The following is a 21,876-nucleotide window of genomic DNA, read 5'->3' as shown; positions in this document are numbered from 1 at the left end:
AAATTTTACATAGGTTTTAATCAAATTCTGTTTTTTACCTAAAAGAGTGAAAATGTTTGGTTTTTAAAGTCTGTTTCTTTTTTTTTAGTTAATATAGCATAAAAATGTAATTTTTGCACATTTGTAATTCTTTGTTAAATGATTCGTCACTTTTTGAATAAGATGCATATCATATATAAATTCATATTCTGTGTCATTCAAATTGGATTTTCTTCTTTTTATTCTGAGCAGCAGAAGTTATTAGCTGAAGAGCAAGAAAAAATTAGAAAAGCTGAAGAGCTACGATTAGAACAAGAAAAAGAAAGAGAGGAGAAAAGGAAGCAAGAAGAACTAAGGCGAAAGCAAGAAGAAGCAAGGCTTCTTGAGTTGCAAAAACAAGTGATTATAAATTTTAGTTATTTTTTCTTGAAGTAATCAATAAATATGCATATTAATTTCACAAGAACAATAACTATCTACATATTAAAAATGAAAAAAAGATTGTGAAATTTGCACACAATGTAATTGAATATTGTAAAATGCATATATAAGGGAGGTTTTTTAAAGTAAGGGCCATTTGAAAATAAAAACCAAACAAAAGAAAATTTTCAAAAACCAAATTTATGTTCAGATTCTACATACGTTTCTCTATTTTTCAATATAGTTGTCAAATTTGTTTAAGCACTTACCTTACCTTAGAACTAGATACTTTTAATACCCTCTTCATAGAAACTTGCCACCTGCTCCGATAACCAAGAGGTCACGTCCGTCTTTTAACGTCTTAGACTAGACACCTTAGGAAATTCACTTGAAAGAGTGCTTATGGTGAAGCATCTGTTCTCAAGAATATTTGCTTCAACTGAAGCCACTATATTATCTGTGATCACAGATGGGCGATTGGAATGGGACTTATCATGGATGTTGTCACTTCCAGCTTTGAAATCTCTCACCCACACTTATGGCTATAGCTCCATAAACTCTCAAATTTGCTAGTGAATCTCTGCAGTAGACAGGTTTCTTGCTGACAAAAAATGTATCATTGACCATACCTCACACAGTTTGGGTGATTCGATAAACTTGAGCATTTTAAAGACCCAGAACAGACCGCATAGGTTACCTACACAGCTGCAACTGAGGATGGTTGTTTCCAAGGAATACTGAGACATTGTCCAAGCACTCGTTGCCCCCAGCAGCGTGACATGTATTAGTGTATAGAACAAAACGGCCCTTACTTAAAAAAAAAAAAAAAAAAAAAAAGCTGTTTCCTGTGGCTCTGTTTGTTATGACTGAATATTTGAAGTAACTTTAGCCACATATTTTCCAAATATTTGCTTGGGTGTTGATAACCTAATATGTTATGAGTGCAAAAATATCTGTAGATACTATCATTTACTGCCGTAAATTAAACATAATTTTTTTATTAATAGTATCTCCTGAATAGACATCTGCAAGCACTTTCATACTTTATATATTGTCATTCATAATGGTGGGAAAATGAAAATAAAAAGTGAAAATGTGATAAAAGTTGATTGCATGAAATAAAAATTGTAGTGCATATTATATTATAATAATTTTGCAGTCATCGCTTAAGCTAACGTTATAGCCATCCTCTTACTATATACAGGGTGATTCTAAAATATTGGGTCATATAAAAAGTCTCAGCAGTTTTTTGCCACTAGGTGGTGTTAATGCCTATATATCCAGCAACACTCATCCGATTGTCTCAAACGAACATGTACTTAAAAGATGACATTCAGCTTCTATTGTTTGTGAAGATAGTTTTCTAATTCATTGTTTGTGTAAAAAGTTATAATGATTTGAAAATGAGTTAAATATCTAAAGAAATGCTATGTGATGCTTTTTTACTGTAAAAAAGGTTAAAAAGCTGCAAAAACGTGTTTAAAAGTTTAAAAAAATTGGGAAGTGTACAGTGAGAGTGCTATGATTGAACGAAGGACATGGGAGTGGTTTGTTCATTTCCGTTCCGGAAATTTCAGTGTCCAAGATACACCTCATTCTGGTCGGCCAGTCATTGAAAAAGTCGAAGTTTTGCAACTGGTGGAGCAAGACCCGGCACGCAAGCAGTCAAGAAGTACTGGAGTCATTAAGCGTCAACCATATGACAGTTTGGAAACATTTAAAAATAACAGGCTACAAAAAGAAGCTCGGTGTTTGGGTGCCACATGAATTAACGCAGAGAAATTTGAATGACTGAATTACATTGGTGAAATGCTGCTGTAACGCAACGAAATCGAACCACTTTCGAAGTGATACCAGAAATGGCTAACAGAAAGGTAGTTGTGTTCCATCTTGACAATGCACGGTCACGCACATCCTCGATGACTCGGAACAAATTGATGGAACTTGGTTGGGAAGTTTTGATGCATCCACATTATATAGCCCAGACCTTGCACCCTCTGACATCATTCAGCAAAACTCTCTTGATGGTGAAAAACTGGCCAACCATAGCGCTGCTGAAAATCACTCACAAGTTTTCTACAATAAACCACAGAAGTTCTACACCAATGGAATTATGAAGCTACCCAAAAAAAGGCAAAAGGTGATAGGTAATAATGGTCAATATATACTTGATTAAAATTAATTTTCATTGCAGAAAATATTTGATAAAAAATGTAGCAAAAAACCATGGAGACCTTTAATATGGCCCAATACGTGGTAAAATATAAAGTCAGATTTTGTAATAGAATGTGTGTGCACCAATGCCACATTTAAAGTGATGGAGAAAACTATTGAGATATATAGGTGAGAGTAATTAATCCACTGATATAAATCGTCATTTTCTTGAAATTTTAGCTGTATATGTATCTTTGCATACATGCAGGACTTGCCCACATCTATTTTATGTAGGGATGGAAATGGTTAGCTTCTCAAAATAGGGACAGAGAACAGTTCCTTAATTGATATCCACTGAATCACCAAACATTCAAGCTTATTAACCTGAAGCTTTATATGAGTGTATCATTCAGCATGCCAATACTGATATATCAGTTTTTTTATGTTGACTTTCTTAGAAGACAAACCAGAAAAATGATCTTGATCTGGTATTTGGTGCTAAGATAAAGATTACATTTTGGGAAAGAAGTCTACAGCTTCATGGATAAATTAGTTTTATAGAGGAGGCTGTGAGTACATCCTCAAGAAAATGTTCATCAACAGTAGTTTTTAATTTTGTAAAAGTAGTGGATGTTTATTTCAGAAGAAAGATTTCATTTTCTTCTATTCAGTACATAGTTTTATTACTCAAAAACCTAATTGTTTATGTTGGCCTATTGAAAATTGAGTTTGGGAAGTACTAGATTGCTGGTTTTGATGAGAAAGTTCTTGCTTCTTTTCAAATTGATGTCACAAGACATAACATTTCTAGAATACAAATGAAAGTGGGTTGTATTAATGTAGAAAGTTCAGCAATGTTGACTGTTTTATTAGCATTTTACATCATTACATTGATTATTGAGAGGGTTTTTTTTTGTAGCATCTCGTGCACGAATCAAAATTGCTTTATACTTTTTAACCTATATACTAAGTGCATTTCGTGCGGAGAACGCAAAATCATTTATTTACATCATTGTTACCAGAATAGGTTTAGCCATAAAGAGTTTGCTGCAAGTTTACCTTGTCATGTCAGGGACCATAATATAGGTTAATGTATCCTATTCTTACTTTGTAATATTTTATTTTCATTCAAAATTTTAAGTAATATGTCATTTATGTGGTATGTATATGCTATTGTGTATGCTATTGAATTACTTCTCCCCAATCTAGAGGACACTTGTGTATTGCAATCTTAATTCAATCAGCTATTACTAATAGCTGTTTTCTGCAATTACAGCTGCCTATTTGATTGACTAGTTGTTGCGTATTGATATCATGGGTATTATTTATTACATAAATACTTCTATATTCTAAAAATACAGTATATAGCATGCAAAATATATATCAATCAACTACGTATCACTGAACCTTCTGGTGAGCTTTCAATAATGAAGTTCTTGAACCTACTATATTATTACAATGAATTTTCTAATGAGCCAGATGTTGGCACATCTAACAATAACTCAATTCAAGAACTAATAACTAAAGTTCTATAATTCAAGAACTGACAAAAATTTGTTTTATCTAATTACAAAATACTTGTTTTGTACATAAATATGTTACCTATTATTGTTGTTATATTATTTTTGGCCTAGGGTCTAACATGTTTTCATTGCCTTCTAAATAGCAGTGACATTTTGTCCTGTTTTTAATTAATGTTATTTAAATCATGTACTTCAGTGTTTAGAAATGAAAGAGGTATTTTTGATGAATTAAATACCCCAGTATGCTGTGTACAAAATGTGCCTATGTGCAGCATTTCTCTAGTTTAATATTTTAAATACCTCTTATAGGAGGAAGAAAAGAGAAGGTTAGAAGAGCTACAAAGGCAGAAAGAAGAAGAACAACGAAGAGAGGAAGAATTGCGCAGGATTGAAGAACAGAAGCGCAAGGAGGAAGAACAGAGGAAACAAGAAGAGCTTCGTAAACTTGAAGAAATGAGGAGGTTGGAAGAACTAAAAAGAGAAGAAGAGAAAAAACGAATGGAAGAGCAACGAAAGCTGGAAGAACAGCGCAAGCAGGAGGAATTACGAAAACAGGAAGAGCTGCAAAAATTGGAGGAAAAGCGAAAGAAAGAAGAAGCACAGGTATTTAAAATCATATGCAGTATGGCATTGTATTTTTGTTTATTCAGAGTTCGTATGAATTAAACATTCAGAAAAATACATCTGTATAAACTAGAAAATAGAGTTAACATATGAAAAAGCAAACAGTATTTATCAGTAAATAATCAGAATGGCCAGATGTTGCCTAGAAACAAATTTGGTAAACAAATGTAGTTACTTTGTTTATTATGTAACACATGTTCAGAATATTTTCATGGGGGTGGCAGCAGTAATATTTAAAAAATTAGAATCCTTAAAAAATTAAAATATTAAGGGCAGTTTTGAAGAATACATATGCTGAATATTTTAGTAACCTAGGGGGTATTGCTTTAAGAAAATAAGGTTTAATACTTATTCTGAATTTTTATAAATTGTGAGCATCACGTAAAAATAATGTACAGCATATCAAGTAGAAACCAGATTAGTTTACAGAGTGATTCAAAAACAATGGTGCAGAATATTAACTTATTTGTTCTTGCATGAAATGACATTAGAATCATAATGTTGACATAAAATAAAAAAACAATTAACCACATTTATTACTCATCATTGGTTGCATTTGATATAGACCATAGTTGACACTATGGCAGACATCAGTAGCGTTCTGCTCATATATATCCTACAATATCATTAGAAGTCAAATCTGCTGCTTTAAGTTCATCTGGATTTTGTGGTGTTAGATGATAGATTCATTATGTCTTTCACATAACTACTTGGAAAGAAATTGTGCTAGCAATCTTGGTGGCCCAAAACATCATGTGCCAATCATAATTTTTTTTTTTGCATATCAGATCTGATGTAATGGCAAATTGACATTTAAATCATGCCAGACAATCATATATAAATAAGGGGGCAAGTCACCTTCTATCTGAAGAATTTATGCTAAGAAGTTTGTCCTCCATATTAGACATAAGCCACTCTGTTATAGAGTGTTGTCTATAACACTATGCTTAGATAGGAGACTAAAGGCTCGTTTCCATTACTGCGTACGAACGCGTTGCGTCAATTGAAGACACGCCTACGGCATCCGTACAAGCGTTTCCACTGCTGCGTATCCATAAAATATTTTCATTTTCCGCCGCTAGGTGTCACTGTAATATTTTGGCGCCAAACAAGCAGTTTGCGAGTTACGACGCTGTACATCTGAATTTTTCCCGCTTTGTTTTGGATTTGATATGGATCCTGACGTAAAACGCAGAAAGGTTTTGTTTACTAAATTTCATGTTATTGGAAATTTTTATTTCTGCTTATGAATTGCAAAAGTAAAGTACGCTAGCAATTTTTAATTAAGTAAAGTTATAATGCATATTATGAACATCACTAATTCCATAGAAGCTTGAGTAAATTTTTAAAAAAAATTTTGTGTTTCTAGAAGCCTTAAATATTATGAAATAATATATATATTATTAAAACTAAAATGTACTGTTAGTGAAAAAGTAAACAAATAAATAAATAAAATAAAAAAGTTAAAGGGATTAAAAAATAGTTGGTACTTTAAAAGTACAGAGCAACTGTAAAGAAAGGTTCACAAAATTTATGCAAAATTTGCTATGCTTGTATACCGCTGACTTCAGGGTCATAGCTGGATAATTTATTAGAAATCTCGTTTGTTTTAAAATGCACTATGGGCAGTTATATTTTATGCATAATTCATAAAATATTATTTTTAATTTAAACATTTTTAATTCATATCTCTTTTTATAAAAGTTATAAAAATAAGATTTTTCTCTTTATATATACACACATTAGGTAAAGAAAATGGAAATATTTAATTAATTAATTCCTTTGCTTCTGCTGGAGAGGACTCAATTTAAAAGCAATTATTATAGTAATTTTTTGTTAAAAAAATGTTTAGGGCATTAATACTGTCTCATGTTAATTGGAATGAAAGTTTAGAGTCGTAAACATCCCAAAGTCTGAGCAGATGTATATACATTCACGTAAAAGTGAACCGAAAATATATATATATATCTGCAGGGTTTCAAAATAAATTAAATTTAAATAATTCTCTTGCGCCATTGCTGCAAGGAATGAAATTTGAATTTAACAAACATTTTCTATTCGTAAAAAGCAAATTAAAAGTTAATTAAATTTAAATAAAATTTAATGCAAACAAATAAAGGATTAATTATTGCTGCGAACTAATATACAATATCATTTAAATTCTGAGAGCATATGTAAATCAAGTGCAAGTATCAAAATCCATGAATAAATATATAATTCCAAAAATTTATTTATCCTATTATTCACTTATGCATTTTTATAAATTTTTTAGGATTAAATCTATCCTGTTATTCATTTATGCATTTTTATAATTTTTGTAGGATTAATAATCTATCCCATTATTCACTTATGCATTTTTATAAATTAATAACTTAATTTATTAATAAATTAATAAATTTAATTAATAAATTTTTGGAATTATATATTTATTCATGGATTTTGATACTTGCACTTGATTTACATATGCTCTCAGAATTTAAATGATATTGTAGATTAGTTCGCAGCAATAATTAATCATATCTTTGTTTGCATTAAATTTCATTTAAATTTAATTCACTTTAAATTTGCTTTTTACGAATAGAGAATGTTTGTTAAATTTGAATATATATGTACAGGATATGCTTTAAATTAGTATTATATAATTTTCAAACTTTTTTGCTGGAAAAATTAAAATAAATAAGAGCATAAATAAAACAATGTATTTAATGCATATAATAATAGAACTAAATTATAAAACACGAATATAGATCAAATTGGAATGAAAAGGTAAGAAAGTTGCAGACAGGGTGAAAAAAGCGTATGGGATTCGAACTCACGACTCCAAAAAAATGAACATCCTTACCATCAACTCTACCACTAAGCTAGGATTGCACATAAGTCGCATGCATATTTTGGCTTATATACATTATCAACTAAATCAATTCTTAAAACTGAAGTTTTTTTGTACTATTTCAGTGTGCTATCGTCTGAAAAATTTACCAGAGTTTGTTCTTCAGCTTCTAGTACATTTTTTACAAAAATCATTATCTTTTAAAGTGGCGTTCGGATTGAAGTTAAATGGACTGCTAAAAATATATTTCATGTGCTTACAAATATATGTTATCCAAAAAGATATATTTATAAAGGGAAATACAAATTTAACATACTCTTCAATGAAGTGGAGTATTTAAAAGGCTATCAAATTTAATTTATAATTAACGTTTTTAGTTTTTACCTGTTTCAAAAGAAAAAAATAGCAAATCTTTTAATCCTATCTAATTTGCTATAGCAGTTTGATATAGACAGACATTCATTTTCATTAAAGCTAAATGAGTATGCAGAACTAAAAAATGATTATCAGAACAAATTTTGCTATTTCATGGATTTGGAATTATAATTTTTGCCGCTGATTTTCTTGAACTGAATTTCCTGAATGAGCAAGTACTGTAGTTGCAGTTACCTTGTTTTTCTTATCTTTTTTTAACTAAATTAAGCTGATTGCTGTCTTTTTCAGCACGCAGATTTCTCATTATAATGTTAGTTCAGAAATAAGCATTTTTTAGCAAAACATTCTTTCCCTATTAGCGAGCATTCATCGCTACTTCTGCCACCATTAATTTTTAGTCACTGCACCTGATTGCTCCTTTTTTACCACGTGACCCCAATGCATCTGCAGACATACGGATAGAAGTTGAACATTGTTGAACTCTATCCATATGTCATCCGTCACCGCACACTGACCGGATTGCAGATGCCAATCAAAGTGAATTCGCTCGCTGATTGGAGAAACGCATACTCACCGCAACGCATACGCAGCAGTGGAAACGGGCCTTAATCTGGAGAAACAGTGAAGTGGTTCAGACTTCCAGAGGAGCCCTTTTGTATGATGTATTTCAATATGGCAATATCTTATCACTCGATCATTTATTGTTAACCGATATTTTTATTGAATTATAGTCTGAATTGATCAAATGTTTAAAAGTGATAAGCCATTGTTTTGAGGATCCATTCCTTAACCAGATGCTTTATTCTTCCATATTCTATATACAAACTCAATCAAACAGTAGTTGGGCAGCAAACTGGAAGAACTTATGAAAGAAAAGCATAACTTGAAATTTAAATTTAGGTCGAATTCAGTTCTGGATTGGTATTGGTTTTACAGAAAAACTATTTATTTCAAAAGAGACTAATGTAAGTAGCTCTTATTTATTTCTGTTTGAAGTAGAGGTATTTGTATCAGTTTCTTTCTGAGCATAGTTTTTCTCTGGAACCAAAATCAATATTATTGGGTTTTCCTAATCCGTATTAAATTTGTAGGTTATGTGAATGTCATGGATAATTTTTTCTTCTAATAAACTGCGTTTAGTGCTGCCTTCTTATATTTATTACATAAATACAAAAAGAAAAACTTTTGCTAAATTTAAATTGTTAATCAGATTTTGATTATATCATGGGACTCTTCAGGTCAGTACTTATTATATAGAATTATAGAATTTCAGAAAAAAAGGCGTATTGTTGTGTACTATATACGGGATATTTATTCTGCTGTTGTAAGGGTTATACTGCTTTTTTTTGATGGAATTGATAAGGTATTTTATGATGGCTTTACTAGCAGTTTACTAGATTTTTGTATTAATTTTTTTAGAAGAAAATCCAAATGGAAAAAGAGCGGGAGAAACAACTGGAGTTAGAACGGCAAAAAGAAGCTCTACGCATGAAAGAACTGGAAAGGGAGGAGAGATTGAAAAGAGAAAAAGAAAAGCAGGAAATGGAGATGAGGAAACTAGCTGAATTGAAAAAATCTCAAGTAAACATTCCTCCCTCTCATTTTTGTCATTTGCTAAACTTTTCTCAGTGTGCATTTTTATTTCATTAATACTGAATGCAAGTTAAAAAACAAAGTAAAATACAATTAAAAAAGTTTTTATACTGTAAGCTTTTATTTAAAATGGATATGGTAATTAATGCACTGAAGGGAGAAAAGCAATTTATTTTAGCATTTAATGGGAGTAATAGATTAAATAATTCTGCTTATAAAATTCATTCAGTTTTATATTGGAAGTAATAAAAAATTAAAAATGATAATGATTTATACATTTGGCAAAGCAACTAAATTAATAGAAAATAAAGGTAATTTATTTAAAAGATTATTAAGATATTTTGTCAAATGATTTTTGGCATTTCAAAGAAAGACTTGTTTTATAACACTGTGTTGTGGAATTTGAAAAAAAAATAAGATGTCTGAAATGGAACTGTCACACTACCAGATTAGAACCATTATTTACTTCCAGTTGTGTTGCAAAAAGCTGCAGAATGTCGTCAAATCTACATGTACAGCTTTAGGTACTCAAGTTGTATCATATGACACTATATGAAGGTTTGGTACCGAAAGTTAAAAAACAAGGATTACGATACTCAAGAAGCAGAACGCTCTGGCCAACCTACTGATGTTGATGAAACCCACCTGCTAGAACTTGTGGGAAAAGATCAGTATGAAACTACTAGAGAACTTGCTCAGGAGTTAGACATTTCTGTCATGTCCTAATTAGTCATGTTCTGCATCGCATAAAGTTGACAGACAAGTTCAGTTGCTGATGCCGCATGAGCTGTCTCAAGCACACTGTAACAGATGTGTTCCGGACTGCACTAATCTGCTTGAATGTAAATGTAAGGATAAAATTCTGGACTGAATCGTAACTTGTGATGAAAAGTGGATTTACTTCAACAACACTGGCCGAAAAGGGGGGTTGTTGTGCACCAGGTGAGCCCGTCGGCTGCATCACAAAGTGCAGTTCGATTAACAAAAAGATATTGCTTTGTATCTGGTAAGATTGTGGTGGTATTATTCACAAAGTATATCTGGGAAAAAGTAAAACCCTCTACAGTAAGGTGCGCAGTGAGGTGCTGGTCCATGTTGACTCTGCTATCAAGGAAAAAGAGTTCCAGTGCAAAAAGGTAATGTTCGATCAAGATAACAAGAGACCACAAATGTCTGCATTCACTGGCAGGACTCTGTATGGACTCAAATGGGATCTTTTACCACACCCACCATATAGCCCCAACATCCGTCTTCAGACTTCTACCTTTTTTCATACCTGTAGTTGCATATTGCTGGTGTTGCCATTCTACACGGGGCGTCCGAAATGAGGTTGATCTGTTTTTGGACTCACTGCTACCAAGGTTCTTTGTTTCTTTCTGTCAATGTTTCTTCTTTCTTCTGGGCTTTGGAAATCTGCCAAAACATTGGCAGGAAATCATACATTCGATTAGTGATTACTACCCACACAAAAGTTACTGCTTTCATTTCCTCCCCAACTTAACATGCTTTGGTGGAAAACTTTCATTACAATCAGATATTTTTATTGTATTGTATTTTCTGCTTTTTAGTCTCAGTTATGCATTATCAATGATGAAATTTTCACTTATTAAAACACAAGCAGCAAGTTAAAAGAAAATTACAAAACAAAGCAAAAACTGAATGTCATTGACATAAACATTAAATAGTCCAAAAAATAGACTAATTTTCAAAGTTTGCCGAAAATTCAGAAGGTATAATTTTCATATGAGTTTCGTTAAAAATATTTTTGTCCACTTTATTAATTAAATGGTGCAGAGGTGAAATTCTGGTATGTTTAGATTGTTCAACAAAGTCATGTGTGAACAAATGTTTAAACATTAAATTTAAAAAACATAAATTTTGGAAAAAAAAATTCACCACATTGTCATTGGCCAACAGCGTATGTACAAATGAACTTGATAGCTATTCAGAATGTATGTTAAAAATCAGTGACAAAATTCTTACAGTGAAACATTGTGAGTTTCAACCAATTTTCTTAAAAATTGTGTTGTTCCCAGATGTGTATTTCCCATGTAGAGATTTTCACAATGAGGTAGAGAAATTTATGAAGGTAGTTTCAGTTTGGGGGAAAAGAGGATTCCAGAGTTTTATAAATACTGTGAATTCTCATTAATTTGAAATTCAGTCAACTCAAGTAAGTGCTGAAATCTTGAAAATTTTATTTATGTGACATGTTAATAAATTTAACTAGCACACTTGTGACAGAGTGGTAAAATTACTGAATGCTGCTTGTTTTGGGCTGGTTTAGTGAATAGGGGCTGGCTGCATAAGTTTCCTAATGTGTAATATGCATATATATAAGCCAATTTCCCTAATAAAGTCTTCTCATCTAAGACAGATAGCCTTCATATGCTTTGCTGTATTGTAAATATTCCAATCAGTTTCACTAATTCAATTTAATTTTACAATTTCTGATGATTCTTCAAATGAAAGCTGTATATATTACTTAGTTTAATTAATGACTGTATATTCAATTTTATCATTAACTAGCATCCACTGTAAGCCAGTGTGCGTGTCTACATTTTATATTATTTAATAATGATTTCAGCACATGTCCATGTATTTCTTAAGTAAGAGATAAGTTGTATTTGTTAAGAGATTTGTAAATCTTAAAGTATATTCCATATGTGAAATACGAAGACCTGATTTTTGGAGCAGAGGCTGTATTATATTTATTCGAAAAGGAAGGAAATAGTTTGTATTTCTGAGGTATGTGTAGGCCAACAGAAATATTGCACAATGAACTGAACATATGTATACATTCATGTCATCAAGCAAATTATTATGGTTGCTGCAATTTAAATGAATGTGAAATATGTTAATGTTCAAAATTTATGTATGTTTAGTCATTGTCTATATTATTAGTACGACTGCATTTTCTGTACAGGATGAATCTGAACAAAAGGGCAAAACTTTAGGGGGATAGAAGGCAATTATATTTGTCGCAGAAGGTGTGGTTGGAATGCAAGCAGTAAGAAGTTAAAGGGTAGTTTTCTAGTGTCACATTTAAAGAATTAACACAAGAGTGAGAGGAATTAGTTCAGGAAACATTTTATTAACAGAACATACTCATAGAAATTACTCAAACGACTTTCTGTCAGCTGTAACACAGGCTTCACACTTGCAGAATAGGGATTGATGCACATTGCAAAGACACCAGGCATCTGCTGAATATCACTAACAGCAATGATGATCCTGGCGGCTAGATCTACATCAGTTTCAGTGGGGTACTTGCAGATTAGGCTTTTCATATGGGCTCACAGGAAAAAGTCCAAACATGAGAGATCCAGTGATCTTAGTGGCCAAGCTGTAGGTCACCTCAACCAATCCATTGCGCTGGAAATTTCATGGTTCTTATAACCAGTAATCCTCTCAGCAATCCACGACAGAAAATGCCATTGGATTGTGAAGACTGACTCTTTTTATACCATTTATTTATAATGCCACCTACTAGCTCGCCATTTACATTCTGACATACATTCTATGATGAATATTGCTCGTGTATAACTCCCTTTTATCACCCCCTAAAGTTTTGCTCTCTTGTTCATATTCACCGTTTATAAGTAGTCTGTAAAAATACACTAATAATGTGCTTGAATAAAAATTTTTTAATTAATATAGAAAATTTATATATGTGCAGTCATAATGCATTTGACATTGGTAGATACATACATTGGTACTGACATAAGGCACCACTAACCAGCCATATACCAAAACAGTTCTTGGTGTGCTGAGTGTTATTACTTTTGATCACTTAATTTGTCACATACATTCTAAAGTGAATTATATGTTTTAATATAATTTATTAGGATTTTTAATTTTAAGTTATGCTTGTTATGTGAAGATAATGATAAGGTAGTTGCTAACCTAATTTATAGTTATAATTTATTACAAAATGTTGTACTGAAATAAAACATTTCTTTAAAGGGTCCTGTCTGGGGTATAAAAAATTCCCAAAATTCAGAGCTTTCTCTAGCAGATATTCAGCGACTTCAGGAGGAAAAGGAAAGGGAAGAAAGAGAAGAGGTTTGTTTGGCATTGTGTTTATCATCTTCTGTCATCATCTTTCTATTTTCATTTAGGAAAGCTGAAATTATTCTCTTATGACCAAAATAAAATTAATTTTCTTTTTGAATTTTACTGAGTGTCTAGTCTGTTAAGTGTTTTTAAAAATATAACTTGATTGCATTTAGATAAAAACTTTTTTATTTGCTTAAATGCTTGTATGCTTAAAAGTACATTATTATCCTAAAATCATTCATATTAAAACAGGTCATAAGAAAAAAATTCAGGTATAGGCACAGCTTGTTATTGATTAGGCAATTGATCATGTTGGTTTAAGAACAACATGTACACTCACCAGTACCTTTTTTTGGGGGAGGAGGGTCATCCATTTTGGGGCAGTGAGGTAACTTTTTTTTGAAGGGGGAGGCACATTATTCTAAATTAGGAATGATATGTTTCCATGCAACTTTTAATAGTCAGATCAAGTATTTGTATCAGTTGAAATTCAGAGTAATTTATATTGAAGTACTCTTGGATTTTAGTTTTTTAATATCATAGGTATACTTCTTCTGAGATCATTCTAACATATCTCAATTTAATTTGATAATTAATTAATATAAGCTGATAGCATAGTAAACCAGGGAGAAAGTGTACCCAGACCTAGCTTAGAAGCCATATGCAGTTAAATGCCCCAACATCTGGAGGTGATCCAAGGATGCCTTCCCTGATAAACCTGGGGGGACAGAAATGCAGTTCAACAAAGAGAACACTCAAGAGATCTGTATCCCAGTGCTGACCAGGGAGGAGCCAATCTCCTCAGACAACCTTCAAAATCTAACCATGTAGCGCCCACACAACCAAGGGGCAGACGAAACAGTACCAGTATGGACTTTGCCAAGCCTGAACCTACCACCAAGTAAATGATGGTTCTAAGCACTCTGAAGACTGTTAATTTTTCTCCAGAAGTCAAGTCTGTCTAGATTAATGACCTAGCCAGAACAGTGGGATTGCTTCCAGTTGACCCCTGGGGGGAAAGCTGATAGACATATAAATGAAATATTATCATTTAAGTATTTATCATCTGTGAGATATTTTCTCCCTCCTTTCTGCATGCCCTCGTTGTGTAATGGTAGCACACTTAGCGTGTATTACAGAGGTCCAAATTCGAGTTCCGGTTAGGGCATTACTAATTTTTCATGTCTTTTGCTTCAAAGTAATTTAATGACTCTAAAGTGGTGCCCAAACTGAAAAGTGATGGGTGATGATTCTTCACCGCCAGGATTTTTGTGATTGAGTCCCCTAATCCCCAATCACCTTTTAAAAGGGGGAGTATATAAGGTATTTTCTCCCTCATTTCTGCATGCCTTCGGGGTGTAACAGTAGCACATAGGCGTGTATTTGAGAGGTCCAATTTCTACTCCTGGCGAGAGCATTGCTTATTTTTCATATCTCCCACTTCAGTAAAACCCCAATGACTTTACACATTTGCACTTTGTACAATTTGCACTGCAGCATAGAAGGAGTGTCATCCTTAGCTGTATTGTTAAAAACAGCGCATTCTTGAGTTTTTCCAATATAACTGTGATGAATGTTTAATATCATTTATAAAATATTTATTTAATTAGTACTAATTATATGTGCAACATTATTTTATTTATTTGTTTTTTAACTAGCGATTACGCCAGCAAATGTTGCAACAGCAAGCTGTTAAACAGGTGCCACAAAGTAAAAATGCCTTGAGTTGGGCTAAAAGGTAATTGGCAGTTGGAGATTTATGATTCTAAATAATTATCTTAATTATTTGAAATACCACTAATAAATATTAGATCATTAAATTTTTAAATACTTTTTTAAAATACTGCAGGTCAAATGACTCTGTGCCTGCTGTGAAATCTCTGGCAGAGATACAGCAAGAAGAAGCACAAAGATTAGCTCAACTTCATCGCAGTCAGAAAATCCAGGCAGTATGCTTATGTCTTTTTACTTTCTGATATTTGAGTATTTCTATTTATTGTTAGATTCTTATTCTTAAGTTACCCGAAATTAAAGTACTTTCAGTGAAGTTTTTAAATTGACCAGCAATTTTGAATCTTTCTAGGAAAATAAAATTTTTTAGAACATCAGGAAATAATTATGATGTGTAAACTTCATAAAAACTTATAAAAGAGAAGCCTAAAACATTAAAAACAGCAGTGATAGAAATGATTCAAACGTATAAAAGTATCAATATATACCACTAATTTTACGTATGCAATTAATTACATTTAAAAATATATTGGTTTTGTATTATAGAATTTTTAATACTTTTGCGTTTGTGGATTTGGAGTGATTGAGGACAACACTTGTGAAAGAATCAAAGCACAATTTATTCGTCAGTATTACTGAGAATTCCATAGACATGTTTACAGTCATTGAAAAAACACTATAAACATGCTGAAATAATTAACAACAAACAATCAGGCTATAATGGTGAAGGCACCTTCACAACAAAGCACTAAAGTACAACTCCTGACTTAGTTGATTGTTCTCAGAGCTCAAGGCACTATTACGGAACGCAGCATACTCAAAAGTACTCTCCACGATAAACTCATGATGCACCCAGTGATGTACTGCTACTCCGTGTACAGGCAGGGTTTATATAGTTTTTTACCTGCCTTCGAGAACATTTTGGGGTAAGCCGGTAAGAATTCATTCTAGAATGTTCTCGCTCAATCTATGGCACATCGCCAATTATGTCACCAAAGGGTCATTTTTGCATCAAATCTGGCAACCCTAAACCTGCTCCTCAGGGAAGCTATTGTACTGCAGCTGAGCATTTCATAGAAAGTGTGGAATATAAACAAAACTCGGAGAGGTATCACCTGAAATCTCTGCCTCCCTTTGTCCCAGAAGTTTACAGATATAAAAGAATTCTACTATATTTGCATTTCAGATAAGATTATCAAGAATTAAGTTGATATATGTTAAATTTTATTTTTCAGCCTGCACCTGTTTTGAATGCCAATGTTGGTGTTTGGGGGAATGCTAGTCACCTGAATAAAATTACATCTATGTCACAAAGTTGGAACACAAGTAATGTTGCAGCAGCCGGTTTCTGGGATGATTCTTCTAATAGCTCACAATCTCGAAAACCAACTTCAAAAAATAAGTAAATATATTTTGTTTTTTACTGAGATAGTTTTGATTTGATAAAGTATTTTGAGAAATAACAGTTCATATTAAATACCATGAACCCTCTTTACGATGATAATTCATAGTTTTGAAATTTTTTTTTATGGAGGTGATCATGTGTTCGAAGATAACTCTTTGTGATGGCCGTTTTCGATTTGCATAAATACTGAAGCGAGACTGTGATATATCAGTTTATTAGTATTATTGTAATAATTACAAAGATAGCTAACAAATAATCTAGCCAAAAAATTAGAATAAATATATTTTATAATTATTTTCTGAATGATAATTAAAATAATTATCAGTGAATAATAATTAAAAGCTGAGAAATATATGTTATAAATGAAGGTAAATAAACAAAAAAATTACAAAGACAGTACATTATGAATTTTGTTTAGCAATTTCAGATATTCTATCTGCTTATTATAGATTCATTCAGTAAACTCTTCATGAAGTAATCTAAAAAGGTATTCATTTTTCTTTTGATGAAACTTTCTTTTTAAAGTACTTATAAATGTATAAAGTAAATCAAATCTTTCTTAAGTTATGTTTTAAGCTTTTACGTGTTAACTGAAGTCAAAGCATTTAAAAAAAAATCAACAATGGCAAAAACATTAAAAAATAAATATTGCTTTTTAAAGTATTCATTCTATGAGTTCTGTGTGGTTTTTTTTTTTTTTTTGGGGGGGGGGGGCTGTAATCAAATCTTTTCCTGTAAGGGTCTAACTCCATGAATAAGTGATCCATCTTATTACTGTCTATTATATATCATACTTTGCTGTCAACTTTTTTTTTTTTTTTTTTTTTTGCATCAACCTGCTAATAGCATTTTTAATTATGTGTCTAAATTTAATGCTTATAAAATTAATGATTCAAAAAGAATTACTGCTCTTTTCCATTAAAAATTTTCCTCTTTTATTTTTGAGGTTTATAAAATACTTAAATTTAATGATAATTAGGAAATTCTAGTGTTCACTTTAATACTTATATTGTTGATTGAATAAATTAATTAAATTGATGGCAATCTTAAAAATTAATATGATAATAAATACCAATGTGCATCTTCTCAGAAATACTGATTACTTTCAGAAGTGGTTGCCATGTGAGAATTTGCTGTTATTTGGTGTGTTGATAAAATTTGGTACTGAAAATATTGTTATGTGTATTTTACAGTTAAATGTTTTAAGAATATTAATAAAATTAATTTTATGCATCGATTTGAAGCAGAGTTTCTTAGATAGCCTGAATGTATATTTAAGACTATTTTCCACATGTATGGTGTAGAATATTTTATTTTTCAGCTCAAAATAATAGTAAATTTCCAAATCTCAAACCTTATTCTTGTGAGTTAAAAGTAGGACATCTATAAAATTGTTAAATATCTAATTTGTTTTTCATTTTTATGTGTTTTCAATTGAAGGATTCTATAACTGTTAAGCACTATTTCTGCTTACATAGATATGAGAAAATGTTTTAATCTTTTCAGCATTATGGATGTAAAACTCTATATGGAAGGGTGGTTTTCACATTCATGCACATAAAAATTTTGCCAGCTTTTAATATATCCGATTTCGAGTTGGAAGAAGAGCAGGAATCAAGGTACAAAATGCGACGGGGTTTTTTCAATAAGAATTGTGAAAATACCATTTATTCAAGACGTTTTGAGGAACTCTGAAATTTCAGGACTAAACCCGTAATGCTCGAAGGATTAAACATAGCAGCACAAGTTATGACAGTGAATGAGGCTGCATAATATAAGTTTTGTTTTGTAGAATTTCTTTTTAAGGCCTTTTTTTTAGTGCATTTCTGTATTTTATGTGTACTTCAAGGCTAGATTTAAGGAATTGAAAACTTTGTTTCTAAATATTTTTTTAATGTTTTATTTATTTTATTCTAGAATATGTTGTAATTTAATTTTTCATTCTTTAATTTATTTTACCTTTAGTGACAGTGCCTTCCCAGCGTTAGCCAATCCTGTACAACCTGCCACCGTAAATAGCAATAAAAGCAAAAACGTCCGAGCCAAGAAAGAAGAGGCTAGTATTTTTAATAAAATGTAGTTTAATCAAATTCATTTACTATACCAAATGATTCCTCTTTAATGTTTGCTAATTTCTTAAAGGATGTCGTGACAAGATTGTTTGGAACTCACCGAAAGCCCACCGATGAATTTACGATTTGGTGCACCGAAGCTATCTCGTCTATGCCTTCTTCTGTGGATGGTCAGTGTGCTTAAATTGCATTTATTGTTATTTCATATTTGTTTATAATAGTGTGAATTTATATGTCATTCAAATTTATTTTTCAGTTCCCACTTTTGTTGCATTTTTAAAAGACATAGAATCTCCGTATGAGGTATGTGTTTGTAACTGTTACATATAATTTTTGACTTGCTTAAAAGACAATCTCTACAAGATAGTTTTATCTATTTTGATATTCTCACTAACAATAATTATTTATCCATTTGATATTCTCTATCAGCTGTTTGAGATATCCTTTCCTCACAGATTTGTTATGAAATTTTGAATTCAGATATTTTATATAATAATATGAGTATTTTATTCACTTCTGCTAATTATGCAATGCATGTTGAGTTTTATACCAGCATTTAGTATTATATCTCGTACATTTTTAGCAAAGTTAGAATGAAAATTAAACACAAAAAATTCATAAAAAATGCATTTGTATACAGTTATTGATCACTTTCCTTGGGAAAACCAATGTTTCCTAGCTAAGAAATGCTTATTTAATACCATGCTATAAAGAATCTTTCATTTCTGATATTACAATCTAAGTGCTTTTAAATCTCTTTCCCCCCCTTCCTGTCTTATACATTATGTGTGTTGCAACCCCCTGCTTGTTTTTGCCAGGAGCATGAATCATTTCCATACAAAAAGTATTTTGCAGATACATCCTAGTGTTAAATATATGAGAATACTGGTTAGTTTGGTTACATAAACAATTTTTATGGGGTTTTGCCATATGTGATATGAATACGATCCAGTTTACTGTAAAAGTTCTGCACAAAGACATCTCTCCATTGGCAAAAACCTTCATGTGCTTTTGGCTGGCCAATCAATCACCATACTTGCCTGCTACCTGCAGTAAATGCAAATAAGATAAAAAAATGGATTTGCAATTCAAATATCTTCTATAGTAATGTTACCATAATTATAAGATGAGCTAAAATAGAGGGGAGAAAAAGATCATGGAATACACATTTTAAAATAAAAATATCGTAAAAAGATTCATTTTAAGTTATTTTATTAAACATTGATTGAAATTTATATAGTTCATCAGTATATATGAATAATTCTAATTTTATATCAAAATGTTGATCATTAATTAGTTTCTTTTCAGAATTTTTTCTTTAAACTTTATTTCCTTGTAAATATTTCTATGAATCTTTTATTGAATTCATTTTTATTACAGTTGGTGATATAGTGATATTTTTATGCTAGGTGAAAATTTAATTAGAAATAAACAAGTATCAAAATGCATCAGTAGACTGAAATAACTCTTAATTTTGCTTTTTATATCAACTTATAAATATTTAGTGTTCTGATATAGTTACCATCAAATATAGTGCTTCACTGGTCATCACAATTAAAGACTAATGACAGAAATAAAACAGAACTGATACTTATTGAAAAATTATTAGTAGAAATTTGTACAAAAGTATTAGTTAACATAAATTACAATGTTTGGCAGTTGATTATTCTCAATATATTGAAATTAAAACCAAATTTGTAGAAAAATTAAGTCACCTCTTGTGGAAAAAATATTTCTTTGATCCTCAGACAGATACGCATACTTCGCATCTTGATTTCATAGACTTTACCAAAGTTTTTTGAAGAAGGCTTCTGCAGTTGCAAACTTTGATTCTAAAAGTACATTTTTGAACTCCTGGAGTGTCCAGGGAGGAATTTGGTGCCGTAATGCTCAAGTCAGGTGCGTAGTGTGGCCAATTGATTCGAGTGATAACTTCTGTTTGCAAGTATTCTGACACCATATATGCTTGATGAAGCCAAGCATTGTCATTTGTTATCAAAAACTCAGAGTCAATAGTATGCCTAAACAATCTAACTTGGGGTTCTAGTACCTCATCCACATATCTTTGAATGTTTACAGAACATCCTTGAAAGATGTGCAGTTTGCTTCATCCATTTGATATGATTCCTCCCAAAACCATTAAACCATGGTTGCAGAAACGGGATATTTCACGGACAAGGGAAGGCAAGTTGAGTCCTCTAAATCAAAACACGTTTATAATCACTGTTCAGGCTTGTCAGTAAACAATACTTGGGCCGGTCATCTTTGCTCCATTGATCATGACAATGGCACCAGTTTAAATGGGCCCCTGTGGAAGCTGGAGTGAGCAGTACATAAACCATTGGTTTTTCTCGCATACAGTCCAACCTCGCTAAGCCTTCGTGCAGTAGTAATTTGAGTTCCTGTGGCAGATTTAATGTCTAAAACCAAATCTGATAGTCACTTCACAGTTTCTTCAAGCTGACAATGACAGAAAATAGTCTTCTGATGCAGTTGTTGCTCTTGGTCACTCTTGACCAAGCTATCTATCAACTGATCCAGTACTTATAAAGTGACTGCAGACTCTTGATATGATACTTAGAGAGATGTTGAAATCTTAGGCAGCCACCATCTGTATTTGACCTCCCTTAGTTCTACCAATTAATTATTCACCACTTTTGAGCTGCAATTAAAATTTGACTGTGGTCTTTGAGCCATAACTATTAAATACTGATAACTCTCAGAGACCACATTCACTTTAAGTAGTACTACAGATTCTAATTACAACATGTGTCTATTGTGCACCACAGCATCAATCACCAAATTTGCTTATATGTGGTGTGAACATACTGGAATACTGGAAGTGCAATTTTGTGTTCAATTGTATTAATCACATCATTGGGCATTGGTTGCAACATTAACTTAATGAGCTTATTTATTCTCACTGTCCTTTAAATTTAATGACCAGTGTACAATAAAAATAGGCAATGAATTTATATCTCATATTAAGTGCAGGCAAAGATAGGTTTTAACAAACCAAGTAAGTTTTGATTTTTAATAGTATAGAATCTTTAATTAAGGTACATTTTCTCTTGACATAACTACCAAAAGTAGGAAATCTAAATTTGTTAT

At 31.7% G+C, this 21,876-nt stretch overlaps 1 protein-coding gene across 6 annotated transcripts in view; it reads left to right on the top strand.

Annotated features, from left to right (window-relative positions):
* The window catches only part of Gyf (GIGYF family protein Gyf), a 95,847-nt gene that overhangs the window by 62,123 nt on the left and 11,848 nt on the right, over positions 1-21,876 (top strand). For all 6 annotated transcript variants that reach the window (XM_085812129.1, XM_035364845.2, XM_035364844.2 and 3 more), the window contains 10 exons: positions 232-378; positions 4,386-4,679; positions 9,325-9,486; positions 13,465-13,563; positions 15,216-15,295; positions 15,407-15,506; positions 16,524-16,690; positions 18,659-18,749; positions 18,836-18,935; positions 19,022-19,068. In XM_085812129.1, the coding sequence (XP_085668255.1) occupies positions 232-378; positions 4,386-4,679; positions 9,325-9,486; positions 13,465-13,563; positions 15,216-15,295; positions 15,407-15,506; positions 16,524-16,690; positions 18,659-18,749; positions 18,836-18,935; positions 19,022-19,068 (1,287 nt within the window). The remainder of the gene's footprint in view (positions 1-231; positions 379-4,385; positions 4,680-9,324; positions 9,487-13,464; positions 13,564-15,215; positions 15,296-15,406; positions 15,507-16,523; positions 16,691-18,658; positions 18,750-18,835; positions 18,936-19,021; positions 19,069-21,876) is intronic.

The sequence above is a fragment of the Stegodyphus dumicola genome, chromosome 2 (genome assembly GCF_044657685.1).
Source record: "Stegodyphus dumicola isolate Sdum_Otavi_A_Nest chromosome 2, ASM4465768v1".
NCBI classification, from domain to species: Eukaryota; Metazoa; Arthropoda; class Arachnida; order Araneae; family Eresidae; genus Stegodyphus; species Stegodyphus dumicola.
This window is presented reverse-complemented; position numbering and strand designations above follow the sequence as displayed.